The 22,237-nt window shown below is 40.0% G+C and overlaps 3 protein-coding genes across 7 annotated transcripts in view; 1 reads left to right on the top strand and 2 right to left on the bottom strand.

The window, feature by feature from the left end:
- Positions 1–909: 909 nt before the first annotated feature.
- On the bottom strand, positions 910–10,083 carry COMMD2 (COMM domain containing 2). Its single transcript, XM_072792311.1, has 5 exons — positions 9,929–10,083; positions 9,738–9,815; positions 8,357–8,439; positions 7,641–7,814; positions 910–1,497 (listed from the first exon to the last, which is right to left on the bottom strand). The coding sequence occupies exons 1-5, from the start codon at positions 9,993–9,995 to the stop codon at positions 1,300–1,302; spliced, it is 600 nt and encodes a 199-aa protein (XP_072648412.1). The 5' UTR covers positions 9,996–10,083; the 3' UTR covers positions 910–1,299.
- Positions 10,084–10,100: 17 nt separating this feature from the next.
- Positions 10,101–22,237, top strand: part of RNF13 (ring finger protein 13) — a 201,251-nt gene continuing 189,114 nt past the window's right edge. For 2 of the 5 annotated variants that reach the window (XM_072792309.1, XM_072792302.1), the window contains exons 1-2: positions 10,101–10,224; positions 10,713–10,836. The gene's annotated coding sequence lies outside the window, so the exon portion shown is untranslated. Of the gene's footprint in view, positions 10,385–10,712; positions 10,837–22,237 lie in introns of all 5 variants that reach the window. The other 3 variants (XM_072792301.1, XM_072792299.1, XM_072792305.1) reach the window with 3 other exon arrangements.
- The window catches only part of ANKUB1 (ankyrin repeat and ubiquitin domain containing 1), a 30,205-nt gene continuing 23,351 nt past the window's right edge, over positions 15,384–22,237 (bottom strand). Inside the window, 4 exon segments of the mRNA XM_072792314.1 lie at positions 15,384–16,996; positions 20,286–20,445; positions 20,448–20,945; positions 20,948–21,219. Of these exon segments, the coding sequence (XP_072648415.1) occupies positions 16,867–16,996; positions 20,286–20,445; positions 20,448–20,945; positions 20,948–21,219 (1,060 nt within the window). The 3' untranslated portion in view covers positions 15,384–16,866.

The raw sequence follows: 22,237 nt of genomic DNA, 5'->3' as shown, positions 1-22,237 counted from the left end.
TCAGGCTGACATGATACATCAGCATCTGAGTTTTTCAAGCCAATAGCTTATAGTTACCAAAAAAAAAATCAAGTTTGTAAAGAAGGGGTACTTAAATGTAGTAAACTTGGCCTCCCTTTGCCCTCTAAACTTTATTCAAATAAAATTATAAAAAAGTGACTGGGGACATCTGGGTGGCTCAGCAGTTGAGTATCTGTCTTTGGCTCAGGTCGTGACCCCAGGGTCCTGGGATCAAGCCCTGCATCAGGCTCCTGCATGGAGCCTGCTTCTCCCTCTGCCTATGTCTCCGCCTCTCTCTCTGTCTCTCATGAATAAATAAATAAAATCTTAAAAAAAAAAAAAGTGACCGTAGTGGCGCCTGGGTGGCTCAGTTGATTGTCTGCCTTCGGCTCGGATCATGATCTCAGGGTCCTGGGATCGAGCCCCACATGAGGCTACTAGCTTGACGGGGAGTCTGCTTCTCCCTTTCCCTCTGTCCTTACCCTGCTTGTACTCTCTCATACTCTTTCTCTCAAATAAATAAAATCTTTTTTAAAAAAGTGTAATTTATATTCAGATAATTAAGAAGTGATTATATTACTCCTGCATTCATTGTATATAAATGTACATACAGCGTCTCTTAGATGCTTTGGGTACTAGGGGAAAAATGTAGTCCCTGAAAAAATGTAACATATGATCACACAAATCTGAGTACCATTTAAGCAATTAGCCATGACAACTCAAGCTTAAGCAACATGGTAAGTACTTATTACTTTTGCTAGCAAGGAAAAATGCATGAACTGTCTAAACAATAGAGCATTTTAAAAAATTCATATTTATTTCCACCTATTCTGCGGCTAATAACATTGTGGGTGCTTTTAAAGGTCAAAAACAATGAACTGTCTAAAAATATTCTGAATAGCAATGGTATTACATTGTGAATTTTATTTTCAAATTTTGGTCAATAAAGAAGAAAATAATAAAGTTAACAAATCAAAAGAAGTACCAAAAAAAGACATTCACATACACGAAAGGTATGAACAGTGTAGACTCATTTCCAGGTGATTGAATTCTACTTACACATTTAAAATACAAAATACATCTTAATTTGTTAAGGAAACTGACCACATTTAGCACCAGGAAAGGAACTTTACTTTAGCTTTTGATCGTGCCTTCAATATCTTGTCTTAAGAAAAGAAATTTTATGGAAACTATATGTATGTATCACTGTCAATTAATAAAAGATTAATTTTGAAAAATAACCACTGCATATCATTGATTCACGAGTGATTCAAAGGGAATAAATCCTTAAAGCTGGAACTACTTGATATTCCGCACAACCCGCCTACAGTGGTTTGTTTTCATTTCCTCCAACGCTTGTTCCAATTGTTGAACCAAATGAAGCAGAGTGGCTGGGTCTGTCTGCAGAACTTTGGTGTTGTGATCTCCATTCTGATTAAGGTGTAGCTTTATAGTCACTGATGGTTTAATCTGTTGCCTGAGGCTTCTGCTTGCAAGCTTCATTTTAAATGGAATAAGAGCATAATTACTATTTAATAATCACGCTGAATATTTATAATTACTTTATACCATATACAAAAATCAAATTTTACATGAATCACAGACTTCAAAATGAAAAATAAACTCTAAGAAACTTTGGAAAAGAGAAGAGAATATGTACACAACCTTTCCATACAAAATTTCTTAAACATGATAATAAAAGGCACAAACCATAAAGAAAAAAACTGATAAATGGAAATACATTAAAATTAATACATTTTCTTCCAAAGGATACCTAAAGATGGTAGAAAACAAGCCACAAACTGAGAGAAGATATTTTGTAACCTATATAACCAAAAAAAAGATTAGTATTCAGAATGTATGACAACCTGTTCTGATTAAAAACAACAATAACACAAGCAGAAAAAAACCCCACAAGACCAAGAGAAAAATGTGCAGAAGACCTAAGTAAGCACTTCACAAAAGAAGTAACACAAATAAATAAACATAGGAAATTGTTTTGAACAATTGAACATGTGTTCAATTTTATTAGAAATCAGGAAAATGGCCAATAAAACCATAAGGTACTATTTTATACATATCAGACTGGCAAGAATTAAAAACCTATCCATTTGGAGGCACTGTGAGCAACTGTCATGGGAACTCTCACTGCTTTGGAAAACAATATACATTACCATCAATTCCACTCCTAGGTATATACCTTGAATTCTTACATGTATACATTTACACAGTAATTGTTTTGGGTTCCAAGAGTCAAAAATTAGGTCTTCAGTGTTCTTTAGTAATAGAATGGATACACTGAGAATATTCATACAGTAAAATGCTTACTAAATAGCAACAAAAAGAAACAAACTACAGGGATGACCAGGTGGCTCAGCCTTGAGTGTCTGCCTTTGGCTCAGGTTGTGACCCTGGGGTTCCAGCATCAAGTCCCACATCCGGCTCCCGGCATGGAGCCTGCCTCTCCCTCTGCCTCTCTCTCTGTCTGTCTCTCATGAATAAATAAATAAATTGTTTAAAAAAAAAAAAAAAAACTACAGCAATATAAATTGCTATGGATAAACCTTAAAGTATGTTCAATCAAAAGCAAGTTGCAGAAGAAAACAAAAACTAAAGTTTAATGAAAAAATATGCACAAAAAAACTATAAAGAAAGTATTAAGAGAAAATTCAGGATAATGGTTACCTTCAGTAGCGTGGGAGGGGTTATAATTGGGGGAGGTCACACATGGTTTTGCTATATTTCTTAAGCGTGGCAATAAGTACTTGTTTTATTATTATTCTTTGAACTGAGTATCTATAATCTTTTGTGGGTATGATATATTCTGAAATTAAAAAATACTATTGATATATTTTTAAAATTTTTATTCAAATTCAATTAATGAATATATAATAATATAATATATTATTGGTTTCAGAGGTACAGGGCAGTGATTCATCAGTCTTATATAATACTCAGTGCTCATAATATCATGTGCCCTCCTTAATGCCCATCACCCAGTTACCCTGTCCCTCCACCTTTCTCCCCTCCAGCAACCCTCAGTTTGTTTCCTATGATTAAGAGTATCTTATTATTGACGCATTTTTAAAAGAAAAAAACCACAAACTCTAGAAACAATGGCTAACTTGGAAGCAACAGAATTTAGTCCTAGCACCAGACTGTTCTCCAAAGACCATTCTTCCTTAAAAGGAACCAGGACCTTCTTAAAGTAACAGCTGATTAGAGATCTGAGACATCATGAGCCTGAAACATCTTGTTATACAAGAAAGCAAGATTGCTACCTGAAACTATCAGAGTCCTATCAAAAGGACACAAAGCCAAATTGAAGAGCCTTCTAGCAAGTAACAAATCTAACCTGAGATTTCAGGATTAATTTCATACCACGACATAGAATATTCTAATAACTTCTTCCAATTAATTCTAGGTGATCTGGCTTCCAAACCCAAGATACTGATCCACAGCTGAAATTTAATGTTGAAAAATAATTTGGAAACAATACGACAATCCCCTTCAGTGAGCCAGTCTCCAAATATAATGTAGGTACTTGTGAGTTAAATTATCTCTTTACGATCATTTCTCTAGTACAGAAAATTATAGGTATGAAAGATAGAGTATGATGACTGAAAATAATACTTATCCATTCACTTACACATTGCTTATCCTTCTCTTTCCTCTATCTCTGCATTGACGGATAGGGACCAAATGTATCTAGGTGTGTAATTAAGCCATGAACTTTTTGTTCAAATACTTAAGGTCACTCGATCTATCCTCAAATTTTTAGAGAACATAATATCTAAGTTAATATCCTTTACAAATTCATATCCATACCATTCTTTAACATTTCTAAATAAAGATGATACAACATCCCTAACAAACACCTAGTAAGACGATCAGACCTTTTTTATTCTCGGAGAGAAAGTTCAGTGACACTAAGGATGAACAGTAGTCCACAAAATTCTTGATATGGACTCATTTTTTTGATAAGGATGAAATCCTGTCCGTCTTGTAAAAATAACAACAGCAATTTAAATGGATCACTCCTGGGTGGCTCAGCAGTTTAGCACCACCTTTGGCCCAGGGTGTGATCCTAGAGACCCGGGATCGAGTCCAACATTGGGCTCCCTGCATGAAGCCTGCTTCTCTCTCTGCCTGTGTCTCTGCCTCCCTCTCTGTGTCTCTCATGCATAAATAAATAAAATCTTTAAAAAAAAAAAAATAAATGAATCAGTCCTAAAGGTAAATCTCCCTATACCAGTCTCAGATGCAGTTTACTGATGCTATCAAATGCATCAATTGTGCTGGCAATTTATGAAGGGAAATGTTTCTATTAGAAATTAAACTAAACTATGATGACTGATGTATTTCTCATAAGCAACTGCACAATAATTAGATGGTAATGTCCTTTCACTACCAGTGTCCATGAGACAATTGAGTTACTAAAAAATGAAAGGTCCTATATCCTGTTAATAGTTTCCCAGTCATTTGGGATCCCTGGGTGGCGCAGCGGTTTAGCGCCTGTCTTTGGCCCAGGGTGTGATCCTGGAGACCCAGGATCGAATCCCACATCGGGCTCCTGGTGCGTGGAGCCTGCTTCTCCCTCTGCCTGTGTCTTTGCCTCTCTCTCTCTCTCTGTGACTATCATAAATAAATGAAAATTAAAAAAAAAAAGTTTCCCAGTCATTTAACTGATCTTCACCTGACAAGTCTTCCTCCCATAACCAGGAGAATCTACTCTGGTTAAAATCCCTTGTAAAAATTTCGACTAATGAGCTCAGAAAATCCATTAGTTCTCTTAGAAGCTTTTCAGCCCTTAAATGCATTTCACCATAAGAAGCAATATTCATTCAGTATACCCTCAACTTTAAACTATTAGTCCCTGCAATAACATGGCTATTCAAACCCATTTCATGAGGTAAATGAGCTCTCCAGAGTTTTAGAAAATTCAACTCCTTAAGTTTCTAATTTCTAAAGATGTCTTCATAATGGAAAAACTTAAAGCAAATCAATAAAGCCAAAAAAATAATTTTTAAGGGCTAGCAGAACCCAAAAGCCAGAAACTATCCCTACCCAAGAGAGAGAGAGAAAGATGTATAAGATAATTTACTGCTGAATCTCATGAACATGACCATCCCCACACCTCCTCCACCTGGTTATTTTGAGAGGATTGAAACATAAAAGCTTAGCAATAGTGATCTCCTCCTCCCTAGGAACCCCACAGGATTTGCTTCTTACGGGGTCTCCAAGAGCATGAACTGTGTCTGATTCTTTGTGAATCCATACCACCTAGCACATGATAACTGTATAAAAAATACTTGATACAAAATTTGTTAAGAAGCTATTTACCCCCCCAACCCCCACCTTTTAAAATATTCAGTACCGAATGCCCATTATGTACCAGACATTGTGCTGGGGACAGAGGAGTGAACGAGGCACAGTACCTGCCTTCATGGAGCCACATCTGTGTTTATACCTATTCAAGCACTAATCAGACTGGATTATAATTGCTAAACCCTCTAACTGGATTTCTGTAACTTGTTTAGACCATCTTACCACCATTCAAAAAGGAAGAATCCACTCTAACAGTGGTTTACAAACTTCCTTGCAAGTCAGAAATATCCAGGTAACAAGGTTTAAAAAATCCTGATGCCCAGGCCAAATCGCATAACAATAAATTAGAATCTCTGGGGGTTGAACACAGATGAGAAAAATTTAAAACTACCCAGGCCATTTCAATATATAGTCAAGTTTGGGGACTAGTGCACTGTACCACATATTCAATACTCATTCCCATATCCATGTGGGCCTTTACAACTTTTGCTGCCTCGTCTTTCAAGATTAGCACTGGTTTTCTCATTCATGCATCCTTCTGAAATTTCATCTCCTTTTTTTTGTTTTTTTATAAATTTTTATTTATTTATGATAGTCACACAGAGAGAGAGAGGCAGAGACACAGGCAGAGGGAGAAGCAGGCTCCATGCACCGGGAGCCCGACATGGGATTCGATCCTGGGTCTCCAGGATCACACCCTGGACCAAAGGCAGGCGCCAAACCGCTGCGCCACCCAGGGATCCCTTCATCTCCTTTTGTTGAAGCTTTTCTGGTTCCTGCAACTGTACACTGAATTACGTTATAGGATTTTGAAATACAGTACTCAGTTGTACCTTCATTTATACAATTACATTTTTCCCCCTCCAGAAATTTCTTTTATAACTATCTTTAGTTACTAGTTATTTTGAGAACATCTAATATCCCTAACTAGATAACATCTTTTTCATCTGAGAAAATGTTAAGATATTTTGGGACTTTTTTTTTCTCCTTCTGCCTGGAATGCTTTTCTTTGAGCAATTTCCATGACACTTTAAGATTTAGATCTACCCTCAAAAGGTACCTGAGGCCTATCCTGACCCCTTCATCTGGAAGAGCCTTGGACTCCAGCTATCCCCTATCATATTCATTATACTGTTTTGTTTTGTTTTTTCCCCTGAAGAGCACTGGTCTAGCCAGTATTATCTTATTGAGTGACATATTTCATTTCTGGCAGTAACTATCTTGTCTCGCTTGCTGACTGCAGGATCTCCAGCACCAGGAACTATTCTCTGGCACAGAAAAGAGTGGGTCTCAGGTTGGCTTCTCATAGGAATCGCCTGTAAAATTTTAAACATTTCAAATTCTAAAAATCTTGCCTCCCAAAATAAGAAATCTTTAATCATGAAGTCCCTTGACCAAGAAAATGTGAGATATAGTTTTCTACAGGAGATACAGAATGCGTGAGTGTGTGTGTGTGTTCGTGTGTGTGTGTGTGTGTGTGTGTGTGTGTGTGTGTGCTGGCTTGTGTTCAAAAGCAGAAGAGGTTTAGGTTTGCATGCACCACTCGGGCCTCCAGTTTTTACCATAGAAATGTGATATGCTAAATATAGGGCAGTGTGTTGTATAACTTCTGTGTCACAAAGCATTTGGCATAGCTCTAATCAGGAAATGGATGACATTCAATAAACATCTATCAAACTTATCTGTCACACTGCTTGATAAAGGGCTACATGTAAGAGTCTGAGAACTCCGTTTGGTTATCTGTGTGCCTTTAAAAACAATTGAATCTTTCAAACAGAATGTGTACAAGCCAGACACAAAAGAATATTTACTGAATCGTTCTGTATATGGAAAGTTAAAGAACAGGCAAAAGTAATCTATGTATTTAAAGTCAGGACGCTGGTTACCTTTGGAAAGAAAGGAAGGGGAAGCAATTGGTAGGAGGCAAAGAGGATGCTTCTGGGGTGCCTATCATGGGCAAGTGTGGGTTTTCACCATGTGATAACTCAATTGAGCTTTACAATGACCTGTGCACTTTAATTCATGTGTGTTTTGTTTAAGCATAAAAGTTTCATAAAATCAAATACGACTTAAAAATTTGTATGACCGTCTCCTTTCCAAATAACCCCTTTCTTACAAACTTTGAAAATTAATCTAAACACATTAAGCATATAAGAAAATGAACTATTTGTGAAATGGTGTCAAAATAAACATTCAAAAAAACTGTTTGAAACCAAAGTTTGGTTAAGGTGGTAAAGAATACAACAAACCTAAGGACATAGAGCCAAAATTAATCTTATATTGTATATCACGTGGGGTCGGCAGAGCCATACCTGTACATCCAGTCGCCATTCAAGGCTGTGGTAACTTGGAAGGTCTGGTGACAGTTCACTCAGAATAGTTCTTATCTCTTTTCTGTTGTCCAGATAAAGCTGAAGCAGTAATTTGTTCAATTCTTCAGAGAATCCCAAAACAAAAACAGAGTCTTGGAAATCCAGTTCAGAAATCTGAAAGTGAGAACATTAAATTTACCTTTGTCTGGTAAATGCTAAAATATTTGATATACACAAAAGAACATGATATCCCCTAATTCTTTTCTACTTGGTAAGAGAAACAATATCCTTTATATTCAAAGGTAACTCTTGCCCACCATTCCAGCATCTGTCTCTGATACATAAAAATACTTTTATTAAAACATTAAAACAATTGCTAGAATGCCCAGTTTCTCTCTTATTCTCCATCAGGCTAGATCCTGCGAAGATGCACATGCAAAAAAATCATTTAATTCTCCCTCCTCCTAGGATACATACTCTTGTACGTGGTTTTAATAACGTGCAGAATTAGAGGTAATTCTAATTATACTAGCAAGAGGCATTCATATCAGCAGATCACATTATAGTCACATTGTGTAGGCATTGACTTCACTAAGTCAATTACAAAGCATTAACAACATTACTAAAATAAGCAGGTGCCTGCCAGGCCTGTGATGTAGAGTATACCGGGCCTTTTTAAGGTCAAAGAAATAAATACATGGTAAGAAAGCCCTTACCATAAGCTTTGAGCTTTCAGTGAGAAGGTATGTTAATCCTTCCACACCATGCTGGACAGTGTCACTGCTCACACTGAGTTTTCCTGGGAAAGCAGAAAAAAACAAGCAAATAAATTATTGTGTGACGTTTATCCTTTTTATTAAAATTGTTATTTAGGTGGGAACCTGGGTGGCTCAGGTAGGGATCCCGGAGTCCCCAAATCCAGTCGCGCCTCTGGCCTTCTCCCTCTACCTATGTCTCTGCCTCTCCCTCTCTCTCTCTCTCTTTCTCTCTCTCTGTGTCTCTCATGAATAAATAAATAAAATCTTTAAAAATTTTCTCATTTAGGAATAAATATCCATATTTCATATTTCATATTTTCAAGCACTGCAATGAAAAAAACCTCCTGTTCAGGCTCCGCTGCCACAACAACGCCTTCAATATCCACCCTCCCCCCACCCTCCTGCTCTGCGGTGTAACCTCTACAAAATGCAGACCCCTGGAAACTGGTTATCAGGAGCACCGTCCTCCTCTGGATCGCCCGGCTATTATTTCAAGTCTGGCAGAAGAGGAACTCCAGGGACTGACCATCTCAGAAAACACCCTCGTCCAGCAGGGAAAAAAAAAAAAAAAAAAAAAAAAACTGCAGCAAAAGCGGACGTCTGAACAACTAGTTATAAACATGCACCCGGGGCGGGGGGGGAATCCCTGGGTGGCTCAGCGGTTGAGCGTCAGCCTTCGGCCCAGGGCGTGATCCTGGGGTCCCGGGATCGAGTTCCGCATCGGGCTCCCTGCGTGGAACCTGCTTCTCCCTCTGCCTCTCCTGTGTCTATCATGAATAATTAATTAATTAATTAATTAGTTAAAAATAAACATGCACCTGCGCGACGTTAATGGGCTCACCCAGCTACTCCGCGCACTTGGGTGCATTTAAGCATCACAGCATCTCTCGCAGGTGGTATTACGTGGTATTACGTGGTATTATGTGCACCGGACGCATGACAATACCGACTTAGTGGGAGCTTGAAAAAGCTCAAAGCTGGGGCGCCGGGGAGGGGGGCGGGGCTCCGGGGTTGAGCACCTGCCTTCGGCCCAGGGCGTGACCCCGGGGTCGCGGGATCGAGTCCCGGGTTGGGCCCCCTGCACGGAGCCTGCTTCTCCCTCTGCCTGTGTCTCTGCCTCTCTCTCGGTCTCTCATGAATAAATAAATTAAACAAACAAACAAACAAACCCCCAAAACACACCAGACTCAAGGCGGCTTAGGCGTCGGGCAGGACCTGCCTCCCGAAGGGCCTCCTGCTTTCATCCCACCACACGGAGTGAGACCCGCGGCGCTGCACAAACCCTCAGCCCGGCCCGCACCCCCCGGCCCTGCGCGCGCGGCCCCCCTCCCCGTCTTACTGGCGGCGCCTTCGTAGACCTTGGGGTTCGAGCCTCGCCTCAGGAACTCCACCGCAATCCGCCCGAACTCGGCGACCACTGCAACCGAAGAGGCCAGGAGGCCATGAGCGCCGGCCGCACCCCGGCCCCCCGGCCCCCCGGCCCCCCTCCCAGGCCGCAGAGCGCCACCCTCCGCTGCCGCGCCCCCTGACCCGTGCTGTCCACTTGCGGCAAGAACGCCAGGTGCTCCTTGTGCTCCTCCGACAGGTCCAGCAGCATCTTCGCGAGGCGGAGGATTTCCGTCGGCGGCGCCGCCCTCGCCCCGCCCCTTCCGGGGCCGGCGTCCCCGCGCAAAGAGGCTCCGGCGCCTCAACAGCCCGGGGCCTTGGGTTCCGGTCGGCCTCGGTGCTGCACGGCGTCGGAAGGGATTCTTCCGCTCGCACATCGCCGACGGTCCGGAAGCGCCGTGGCCGGGGAGGCCGCGCAGCGCCCCGCGGACTGTGGACAGGTGTTCGAGCCCCGACGCCCCCCCTTGGGGACCTTACGTTAATCATACCAACGGCTGGCATTTATTAAGCGCTAGGTCAGGAAATGTCCTTTCATTTATTCACTGATCCAGGGTTCAAAGGCATTCCAGGTGGGGGGTACCATTGTTCCTCCAGGTACAGGTAAGGAAACAGAAAATGGCCAAGCATCTGAAAGTAATTTTTATAGAGCTATTAGTTTGCACAGAGCCTTTTTTAAAAAATGGGTTTTATTTATTTATTCATGAGAAACAGGGAGAGAGGCAGAGACACAGGCAGAGGGGGAAGCAGGCTCCCCATGGGGAACGGGGATGCGGGACTCGATCCCGTGACCCCGGGGTCACGCCTTGAGCCGAAGGCAGATGCTCCACCACGGAGCCACCCAGGTGCCCCTGCACAGAGCTTTTGGTGTATTATCTTACTTGTTTCGCCTCACTTCATTTGCTCAATAGCTATGACCTCGTTTTTACAGATGGAGAACCCAAGCTCCAAAAGATTACATAATCAGCCAGAGACAGAGCTGGAAGGACAGGGTCAAGTCCCTCGATGACCTGCTCCAAAGCCCATCATTCTACATAGCAGGCTGAGAACGGAAGGTTTGTGACAAGTTCTGCGAGTGATTATGAATTACGATAAAGACGGTGGTGATGAGGGCAATGACTGATGCTTGCTGGGTTCAGAACAGTATCTTTATTTTGATGTGTTGAGGGTATGGTGAAAATCGGGTTCCTTTCCCAGCTTTCTCTTCTCACCGGCTGTGGTTCAAATAACAGAGTACAGAATTGCTAATTAATAGGAATATGACTCTCCAATTCTCAACCCCTTGGTGGGGGAGTTGGTGGGGGGAAAAGGGGAAGGGGGTGGAGAGAGAGACTTCCTACCTAGTGTTGTATCTAAGGATTGAGACAATGCCCTTTGTGCTCTGATTCTTCTGGGCAGAAATGAAAATTGAACGTTTTTCAGCTCTGTTCGCTCTGTGTACCTTGTCCTTCACATTGAAATTGTTGTTTGATTTTGCTTTTAAGATTTTATTTATTCATCAGAAACAGAGAGAGAGAGAGAATGGCAGAGACACAGGCAGAGGGAGAAGCAGGCTCCATGCAGGGAGCCCAGTGCGGGACTCGATCCCAGGACTCCAGGATCACACCCCAAGCTGAAGGAAGACCCTCAACCACTGAGCCACCCAGGTGTCCCCACATTGAAGTTGTTTGCTTCTTCCACTGCTGTACGGAAAGGCACATCCTTAAACTTGTTAGTTAGGTCATGAGGCAGCATTTGCAGAGAGAGTACAATTTTTTCTTAGACTCTGAAACGCAGATCAGGAAAAATGGCATCGTTTCTTAAGCTCTTATTCATACATTGTTCAGAAAGTGTCCATAACTTTCAGAAAAGGTAAAATTGTGATTCTTTTGCAAGTATGCAATGAATACATGTCAAAGATTGTGTTGGACCCATGGGTTAATGAGGGGATCAGTAAGATAATAGTAAGAACCAGTTTCAACTAGCACAAAGGAGATAATTCAAGAGCCATAATTAAAACTCTTTAGGATAAATTGCAGGGCAGCTTTTTATTACCATATGTCATATAGTTGTTTAGAGGAAATTACCTGAATGAAAAGTCAGAAGTCTAGATTCCAGATCTGGCTTTCAAACCTACTACCTGTAAGGCCTCCAATAAGTTCATTTTATATGTTATAAACTTAGCCTCTTCATTTAATCATGACTGCCTTTATGTGCCATCCAGGGCTGTTATCATGTTTAGATGAAATACTAAGTCACATTAAGAAATTAATTTTAATGATCAAATGAAACAATACATTAGTATTAAACACTTGAAAGATTTGTAAATGGTAGCATTTATATTTTGTAGAAGATTTTATGTGCCCAAATCATTGAGAATTCTGCATGCATAATCATCCTAAAATTCATTCATTTAATGCAACAAATACTTATAGAGCAATTACTCAAAGGTTCCAGCGTATGCTATGCCTTGGCAATTTGGAGATGAATAAAACATTGTCCTTTCCTCTGGGAGGTGACAATAAAGTGAGGGAGACAAGTGAAGTCAATGTAGTATGATGAGTGATGATACTTGAGGACTGAACAGAATGATATGGAACCATAGAGAAGGTAGCAATCGATTCTGATTCCAGTAAGATTCAGGCTTAGAGTAAATGTCCCAGGGTGTGCCTGTGCATGCTAATATGAATCCTTTACAATAGTATAACATTGTAAGTATATAAGGTCTTTTTTTTTTTTTTTTTTTAGTATATAAGGTCTTAAAATCACTTCATGCTATTTTCCTTCTGGGGCTAAAGTGAAGAAAGAATAAATACTCAGTTGTTAATTCTGGCAGGGAACAAAGCTTCATATCAGTTTTCCTCTGACATTCTCTCCTTATCTATCTCCCTCCACCTCATCCACTTTCCTTTTCCTTTAGATTTCCCCACATTGCTTTGTCCTTCTTAGGCATTCCAGCCTCAGAATCTGCACCGGCATTTCCTTGGCTGTGTTTCAATGTTACATAAAATATTATCATCCCCTGCAAGGAATTGCAGTTCAATTCAGCATACTGGGAAGGGGATAAAAGCATAGTCATAACCATCACTCACATGAATTGCCCTCCCATGAATCTAAGGCTGGCACAAAATGCATGAATTAGTTCCTTAGATTTAAAAAATATATATTTTATTTATTTATTTATTTATTTATTTATTTATTTATTTATTTATTTATTGAGAGGGAGAGAAAGTATGAGCAAGCATGAACGGGGGGAGGGGCAGAGAGAAAATCAGACTCCCAGATGAGCAGGGAGCTTGACAGAAGCATGGCTCCATCCCAGGATCCTGAGATCATGACCTGAGCCAAAGGCAGCTGTTTAAGTGACTCAGCCACCCATATGCCCCTAAAAAAATTATTTTAGTTCACTTCTTTCTTTTTTTAAATTTGTTCATTAGAGACACAGAGAGAGGGGGAGAGACATAGGCAGAGGGAGAAGCAGGCTCTTTGCAGGGAGCCCAATGTGGGACTCCATCCTGGAACTCTGGGATCACACCCTGAGCCTAAAGCAGACGCTCAACTGCTGAGCCACTGCGGCATCCCTAGTTCACTTTTTCAATTGGATTCTAAAATACAATCAGACACTGGAAAAGATAAAAAATACTTTTTGTTGAATTTTCTCAAATTGACCACACTTAGTAATCCAGATCAAGAAATAAAATGTTACCAGTACCCCAGAACCTCTGCAGTGCCCTCTTCCCATTACTATCCCTTCTTTTGTCCCTACAGTGAACTAATACCTATTCACATGCTCCCTTACAACATCTCTTTGGCATCATCTTTGTATTTGCTTTTACATTAACCTTCTATGTACCCCAACCCCATAGTATCTAACTAGAAACTTAAAGGTATTTTTTAAAATGAAATTTAGGTTTTAGGTACCTTTGACTATTGTAACAGATCTGTCTTAGAAATCTTCCTAGCGGGATCCCTGTGTGGCTCAGCGGTTTAGCGCTGCCTTTGGCCCAGGGTGTGATCCTGGAGACCTGGGATCCAGTCCCACATCAGGCTCCCTGCGTGGAGCCTGCTTCTCCCTCTGCCTGTGTCTCTGCCTCTCTCTCTCTCTGTCTCTCTCTGTCTCTCATGAATAAATAAATAAAATCTTAAAAAAAAAAAAAAGAAATCTTCCTAGCAAATAATATAAAAAAATAAAACATTTTAAAATTTAACAAAAGATTTGTAAGACCCCTACCCTAAAAACTAAAAAACATTGATGAGAGATATAAAGGAAGATTGAAATAAATGGCAACATATACCATGGATAGAGCAATATATCATGGGTTGTAAGATTCAACATTATTAAGATATTACTTGTGTTTTTTATAGAGAATGACAAGTTTATTTAAAAATCTATATGAAGGGATCCCTGGGTGGCGCAGTGGTTTGGCGCCTGCCTTTGGCCTAGGGCGCGATCCTGGAGACCCAGGATTGATTCCCACGTCGGGCTCCCGGTGCATGGAGCCTGCTTCTCTCTGCCTGTGTCTCTGCCTCTCTTTCTCTCTCTGTGACTATCATAAATAAATAAAAATTAAAAAAAAAATCTATATGAGGGCAGCCCAGGTGGCTCAGAGGTTTAGCACTGCCTTCAGCCCCGGGTGTGATCCTGGAGACCTGGGATCAAGTCCTACATCAGGCTCCCTGCATGGATCCTGCTTCTCTCTCTGCCACTCTCTTGCTCACTCTCTCAATCTCTCTGTCTCTCATTAACAAATAAATAAAATCTTAAAAAAAAAATCTATATGAAAATACAAAGGACTGAGAATAACTGAAACAAATTTGGAAAAGAAGAATAAAGCTAGAGTATACATACTACCTGATTTCAAGAACCACTGTAAAGCTATAGCAAGTAAGACAGTGTGATATTAGTATAGTCATAAGTAAACAGATCAATAGGACAAAATAGAAAATCTAGAAATAGGTCTACATAGATTATATGAAATACCTATATTATAAATTGATTTTTTTATAAAGATACCAATGTAATTCAATGAGAGAAAAGAAAGTCTTTTCAACAACTGTACTAGAACAATTTGATAAACTTACGGGAAAAAAAATGAATCCTGACCCTCACCTCGTATCATATACACAAAAATAATTCAAGATGGATTATAGACCTAGCGTAAAAGCTAAAACATTAAACTTCTAGAAGAAAACATATGAAGATATCTTCAAGACTTTGGGATAGGCAGACAGTTCTTAGAGGAAACAGATGACATGAACCATAAAAGAAAAAAGATGATAAATTATACTTCATCAAAGTTAAAAACTTTCATTCATCAAAAGGCACCATTAATAAAATTGAAAAGTAAGCCACAGACTGGAAAAAAAAATATTTGCAATACATATATCTGACAGCGAATCTGTACCATGAATATATAGAAATTTCCAATAAACCAGTAATTAAAAGATGAATAACCTGGGACATCAGGGTTGGGCATCTGCCTTTGGCTCAGGTCTTGATCCTGGGGTCCTGGGATCAAGTCCTGCATCAGGCTCCCCCTGGGGAGCCTGCTTCTCCCTCTGCCTCAGCCTCTCTCTGTGTCTCTCTCTGTGTCTTCTCATTAAAACAAACAAACAAAACAACAACAAAAAAACCCTTTATTTTTAAAGATTTTAAAATAAAATCTTTTTAAAAAAAGATGAATAACCCAATATTTTACATGGGCAAAACTCTTGAGGTGATACTTCACAAAGAAGATATACAAATGACCAATAAGTACATGAAAAAGCATTCAGTATTATTAGTCATCAAGGAAATGCAAATTAATACCACAACGAGATGCCATTTCAAACCCACTAGAATAACAAAATCAAAAACACTGATGACCAAATTTTGACTAGTATGTGGAGCAACCTTAACATTTGTACATTGTTAATGGAGTATAAAATCATAAAACTACTTCAGAGAACTGTTATGCAATTTCTTACAATTTTAAATGTACATTTACTCTATTATCCAACAATTCCATTCCTAAGTATTTGCCCAAGAGGGATGAAAGCATATGTCCAGGAAAAGACCTTTACAATAATGTTCATAGCAGTTTTATTCACAATAACATAAACTGGAGCCCAGATATACATTTAGTTGAACAGGTAAATTATGGTGTATCCATAGAATGGAATATATTAGGTAATAAAAAAATAGGAATAAGATCTGAATGAAGGAAGTATAGATAATAGAGTTATTAGGCCTGGACTCCAAAATAACTATGAATAATATGTCCAAAACATTAGATGACAGATGAAAAATTTAATCAGAGAAGTAGAAACTGTAAAAAAAGAAAAAAAAAAAGAGAAGAAAAAAGAAATTAATAAGAAAGCAAATATACCATAGGAAAAATTAAAAATAATACTTCACTGTAAAAAATAGAAATCAGAGTAGTGGATGCCTCTAGGGGATTGGGATGGACTTAGTTAAGGGAGTTTGAAGGGACTTTCTGGGCTAATGGAAATATTTACATCTTGATTGAGGGATTACTCTGATGTATGTTTGTCAAAGCCATTAAATCTTACATTTGAGATTTGTGCAATTCACCATATGTATTAAATTTTAAAAATTAATAAAAAGCAGTGTTTTAGCAGAAGTTCAAAAGATGTCCAAGACCAGCACATGACCTAAATCAAGTATGTGTAACTCTCCTAGGGGACTCTCCTTATAGAGAATCTTAAAATTAGTGTATTTTTACTCTGTACTATATTCATATGGTTTAAGAAACAAAAAGCACTAAAAATAACCCCAGGAAAACAAAAAAGAGAAAGAAACAGTAAAAGTTCTCATTCTCCATCCTGTTTCCCATCCTTTCAGTTTTCCTACCCTGCAGACAACTACTCCTCTCAGTTTCTTAAGAATTCTTCAACAAACTATGTAAAAACATATGCCTGAGATGTTCACTTATAGTGATGGAGTTTGAGAAAATGTGACTTTCAACATTAAATATCCTGTTGACAGTTGTGTAGTATTAGAATTGTTATTAGAAATTACAGCATTAGTCACGTGAAATGTTAACATTAGAACTAAAGGTTTTGTTTTACCAGGTCTTTGCCCAAATTGAGATTGTCATGACTTTTCAAAGCACAATTTTGGGAGGATTTTCACGTGCTATTAGGTCTTCTTGTGTAGTCAGGTTAGAAATGCTCTTTTTGGCTAGAACTCTTGCTATTCCCAACTGCTGAAGCCATCGTTTCTCTTTAAAGGCACTGCAAGAAAACAAAAATAATTTGTAAGGAAGTCTGATCTTGTCCCTATTTATTGCTGAAATGATAGAAATCTCTAGGTTGATTTTGTAGCTGCTGCTAGTTTATCTTAACCACACAAGATAGGTTGTAAAATAGAAAAGAGGACTGTTTCTCAAACTAGTTCCCTGTGAAGCGGTGGCAATGATATTTTACCAAGGCAACACCAGAAATTTAGCACCCACACCTAGAAACAGAACACCGCTTGATGTTATATAGGATTTTCTAGATTGAAACTTTTTCTGATTGTTCCCCCAGACACCTTATACATCATATATTCCCTGATGTGCCTCCCTTCTCCTCCTTTTCCCCACCACAAAACCACTTCTTTTTCATTGATGAGGTATTAAATAACATTTTACCAAAATGCAATGAAACTTAATGTTTCATGGTAGCTACTCTCTGGCTATACACTAAGATTTGTACACTTGAATTCGATTACTCCTACTTTGTAGGGTATAACTATAATTTACCTTAGAGGGGTCCTCTGAGATTCTATCCTTGTCTTCCTCTCTGCACCCTCACCCTCAGAGCCTTTTTTTACTGATTGTTTCAACTCACATATCCATGACTCCTAAATCCTGACCAACACTTCCAATTTCCATGTCTTTTATCTTCTTCCTAAACCTGTCCCCCATCCACATCCTTGCTCTAACACAAGGACTTTGCTATCTCCTCACCATCTCTACATCTGGAAACAAACCTCAATTCCTCCGGCTGTCTCTATTTCTGCATCTAGTTAGTGATCTCGTTTTGCAGATTATTCCTCAGAAGTATCTGTCATATTTGGCTTTTCTCCTCTTCCCTACCTACTTCTGCTCTAGTCCAGGTCTTTATCATTCCTTGTTTCTCTTATTACAACCTCCTAAATCTACTGTAGGCCCTCCGCAGCTTCAATAAGACTTCTTCCCAGTGACTCTTCCACATATCTCCACCAGATTTGTCTTCCTTTTTTTTTTTTAAGATTTTATTTATTTATTCATGAGAGACACACACACACACAGAGAGAGAGAGAGAGGTAGAGACATAGGCAGAGTTCGAGCTCCCTGTGAAAAGACTGATGCGGGACTTGATTCCAGGACTCCTGGGATCATAACCTGAGCCAAACGAAGGCAGATGCTCAACCACTGAGCCACCCAGGCGTCCCCAGATTTGTCTTAAAAAATAAACACAAACTTATCATATGATTCGCCTGATAGAAAAGAAAAAAAACAACCCACAAACCTCTGTGGTCTACCTACCTACTTACTTCCTAATAAGCAAACTCTCCACTTGGGTATACAAGATGCTTGTCAGGGTAGGTGCGAATTACCTTGCCAGTCTCATCTTCAGCCAGTTTCTCCCTGTCCCCTAAAATGCCATTTCCAGATCCACTTACTTCTTTGAAAACTAAAATTTTCTCGAACCCCTTCACAAAGTAGTGCCCTTGACCACGTTGCCACCTCTACCTGGCTCCTTTTCCTTACCACCACCCCTTTTGTCTGGCAAAGTCCTTTCAATTTAAAGGGCTTTCACTAAACCTATCAGAAGCAATCTTGCATAAAAGTACCTTAGTGTTTCAAATATTTGAACTCTGTCCAAGTTTGCCTAATTCATCATTAATGTTCTAGATTAACTCCCTGCTTTTACCTTTGCACGTTGGCAATCTGCCTAGCATTTCACTGTTGACATAATAAGAACTTCAGAATGTTTTAAAACTGTATCTTTTTTTTTTAAAGATTTATTTATTTATTTATTCATGACAGACAGAGAGAGAGGCAGAGACACAGGCAGAGAGAGAAGCAGGCTCCAGGCAGAGAGCCTGATGTGGGACTCAATCCTGGGTCTCCAGGATCACACCCCGGGCTGAAGGTGGCACTTAGACCGCTGGGCCACCGGGGCTGCCCTAAAACTGTATCTTTTGATTTCTAAGTGCATCCATTGATAAAACTAATCAGTTTCTTATGTTTACAGCCTGATTTTAAGATGGCTATATAATTTTTTTCAACCAATAATTTTCTAACCTTTTTCTAGAATTTTAGAATATCTCTTTTTTATATTCAGTCCAGTCAGAGATATCTCACAAATTACAAAGACTGAAGTTGGTGGGCAGTTTCTTCATCTCCTGTCAACCTCATTGTGCTCTGGAATTTTGCCAGTTTTGTAGCCCAAATAACTCTGACCACTAGGTGGCAACAGGTTAGCTGAAATAAAGTAGAGCTGAACCAAAGACCTCTACAAAAAGGCAACTAAAACAATGGGCCTTGTTTTGTTCCTTCCTTTTTATTATATTGAGTAAGGGGAAAAGCCACTCGTGAATCTACATATCCACGAGTATTACAGTAGAAATTTTCTACTGTAATATCAGCACCCAATAATACCTCATAAGTAATGGATGGGACCTGAGATCTGATCAGAGTCATATTTTCAGGGAAATCCGATGACTAATATGTAAAATTTTATCTTATTATAAAATGAATATGTCTGAAAAGTCCACTTCTGATACACTTGTTTTTGTTTTTAAATGTGACAATGGGGGATGCCTGGGTGGCTCAGCGGTTGAGCGTCTGCCTTCAGCCCAGGATGTGATCTTGGAATCCCGGGATTGAGTCCCACATCGGGCTCCCTGCATGGAGCCTGTTTCTCCCTCTGCCTCTGCCTGTGTCTCTGACTCTCCCTCTCTGGGTCTCATGAATAAATAAAATCTTTAAATAAAATAAAATAAATGTGGCAATGGATTACTTTTTAAGCTGACCTTAAATATTAATGTCAACTCTATCACAGTGTCCAGTATGTCTGTCTTGCCCAGTAAGTCAACTGAAGTCTTTATGGTTCAGTTTGTCATTCAGTTGTTCCTTTCTCACCTTCCACTTTCGTTACCATCCAGTCTTTCATGACACTTTCGATGGTTCTCTCCCACATTTCAAGTATTCCCCCTTCTCCCTTTCATTATGTTTAACATTTTCTTATTAGTTCTTTTTTTTTTTTAAAGGACAAGCAAAGGACCTTGTTATTTCATACAGCTCTTTGTACTGTGTCTCTTGTCTTTCTGAAAGCTTGAGGAGTCAAGTGCTACACCGATTGGATTAGCCAGTAAAATGAGTTCATTTGGTCCTAGACACAAGGCTAAGATGAGGTCCTTGAAGCTGGATACTGATGCGTTGGAACCACCTGTATTACACTGTATGGCATGGTGGTGCTTCATGAACCATTCCCTGCCCTAGACCTGCCCTATTAAAGATTTGCCCTTGTACGTTTAAAGAGAAAATGTTACCTGGCCACGGCTAAGCAGTAGATGGCGATCTCCTTGGAGTCTTAACCACTGTGCTCTGAGAAATAGGCAAAGGAGGATTTGAGTAAAAAGGCAGCACTGGGTGTTGTATAGTAAAAAGATGGGTGTGAATAGCCCACTCTTGAAACTGGAAGGAGGGGGCTTGGGGGAGATCTGTATTTTTTATGAGCTTTTCTTTTTTCCTAGCTGTTGCAGTAATTTTTTTCTGATTTTGTTGTTGTCTTTGTAATTCAGAGAATGTATTTGCATCTACCAGTGGAGGCAATTTCAAGGTTTGTTGTCTTGTATCCTGCTGTGAAATTGCCAAAGGATTGACCGGTTTCCTGCTTGCAGTTTCTTCACGTTGAGGTGGTAGCTTGCACACAGAGCTTTGCGAGTCCTTGTACCTAGCCTTATGCCAGCTTTTGGAGGTCATTTTTGGTGTGGTGAAACCATCCACCATCATGATGTCTCCAACTTTTGCCCCAAAGACCCTTGCTCCACAAAGCTGGCTTTTATTAAGGTTGTGACTCTGAGCTCTGAGGACCCATTGTTTTATTTTAATATAAATCCTCATGGGGACTGAAATTTTTGGAAAAGAAACTGTGGACCACATTTTACTCAATAAATATAATACACAATCTTTATGCTTGTGTTTAAGGCGATGGTCAGGGGAATTTGTCCCGCTGCATTTTTACATTCCAGGCACAGCACGCTGCAGTTGACAAAGGCCTTCAGAATCAACAGTTGGCCAGCTTCTGCAGCTGCATGAATGGGGCATTTAGAGACATCTGCATGGAGGGCTTCATGGCACCATGCTCAGTAGGGGTGAACACCGACAGCTTCTTCGGCCCGCACGCCCTGTTTGAGGGCCCATTCGGTGAGCTCAATGTACCCGTAAAAGGCCGCGATGTACAGGGCTACCTTTTTCTGATACCTGAATGAATGAAACAAGTAGGAGTGGGTGTTTAGTAAATCAGCAGACTGGTAAATGTAATTACACCAAATACCCACAAAACATACTAGTTAAAATGTTTATTTCTTCCTAACTTTTACATAAGATGTTTTTCAGAAAAGGCAGATAGTAATACATAGGTTAAACTCCGCAGGTCCTGGGGCCCCTGGGTGGCTCAGTTGGTTAAGCATCTGCCTTCAGCTCAGGTCATGATCTCAGGGTCCTGTAGTGGGCTCCCTGCTCAGCGGGGAGTGAGCATCTCCCTTTGCCCCTCCCCTCCGCTCTTGTTCTCTCTCTCACACACATAAATAAATAAAATCTTCAAAAAATAAACTGCACAGGCCCTGCTTATCCCCATTATCCCACTGTGCACAGGTATATGTTCAAAGTGGTTTTCTTTCTTATGAAACTCAGGGGCTCAGGAAAAATATCAAGCTATCTCTCTCTCTCCCAATAGGGAGGGAGAGAGAAGTGGGAAGGGCAAGGGAGAGAGAGAGAGAGAGAGAGAGAGAGAGAGAGAGAATATGTCTTAAACCCAGCATAGAGACTAAATGCAGGGCTTGATCTCAAAACCTGAGATCACGATCTGAGCTGAAATCAAGAGGCAGACCCCTAACTGACTGAGCCACCCAGGCACTCTTCGAGCTTTATATTAACTGGGAAACTATTGGAAGAAATCCAGTACATTTTAGAAATTTGAAAGTTTTGTACATTTATATCTGTCTTGCCTTTTCTAACGACAGCCCTTTCTGGCTTCTCCAAGTCTCTCCTGCTATTCTGATCTAAACCACTAGGTTGCGCCCCAACCAGCGCTACCACCAGTGCCATCCTCTCCTAACTGGAGCTCCTCTAGTTCTCCTAGGGGCTTTTCCTCACACGGTGCTGGGTGACCTTTTAATTACCCAAACTGGAGGTTGCCTGTCCTCTGTTCCAAATCTTCCAATTGCTTCCCACAATTGAAATCCGAATTCCCCACCTTGGCTCGCAAGACCTCTCACAA

This window comes from Canis lupus, chromosome 22 (assembly GCF_048164855.1).
Source record: "Canis lupus baileyi chromosome 22, mCanLup2.hap1, whole genome shotgun sequence".
In the NCBI taxonomy this organism is placed as follows: Eukaryota; Metazoa; Chordata; class Mammalia; order Carnivora; family Canidae; genus Canis; species Canis lupus.
The sequence above is the reverse complement of the archived record's forward strand: the minus strand, read 5'-3'. Positions and strand labels throughout refer to the sequence as shown.

Bases quoted from the DNA above. Each gene is read 5' to 3' on its own strand.
- COMMD2 (XM_072792311.1), bottom strand. From the start codon at position 9,995: ATGCTGCTGGACCTGTCGGAGGAGCACAAGGAGCACCTGGCGTTCTTG. The intron at 8,440-9,737 runs GTAAGACGGGGA...CTGCTTTCCCAG, and splicing joins GGTCTACGAAGGCGCCGCCA to GAAAACTCAGTGTGAGCAGT. The intron at 1,498-7,640 runs GTATGGCTCTGC...TTTAAAATGAAG, and splicing joins AATGGCGACTGGATGTACAG to CTTGCAAGCAGAAGCCTCAG.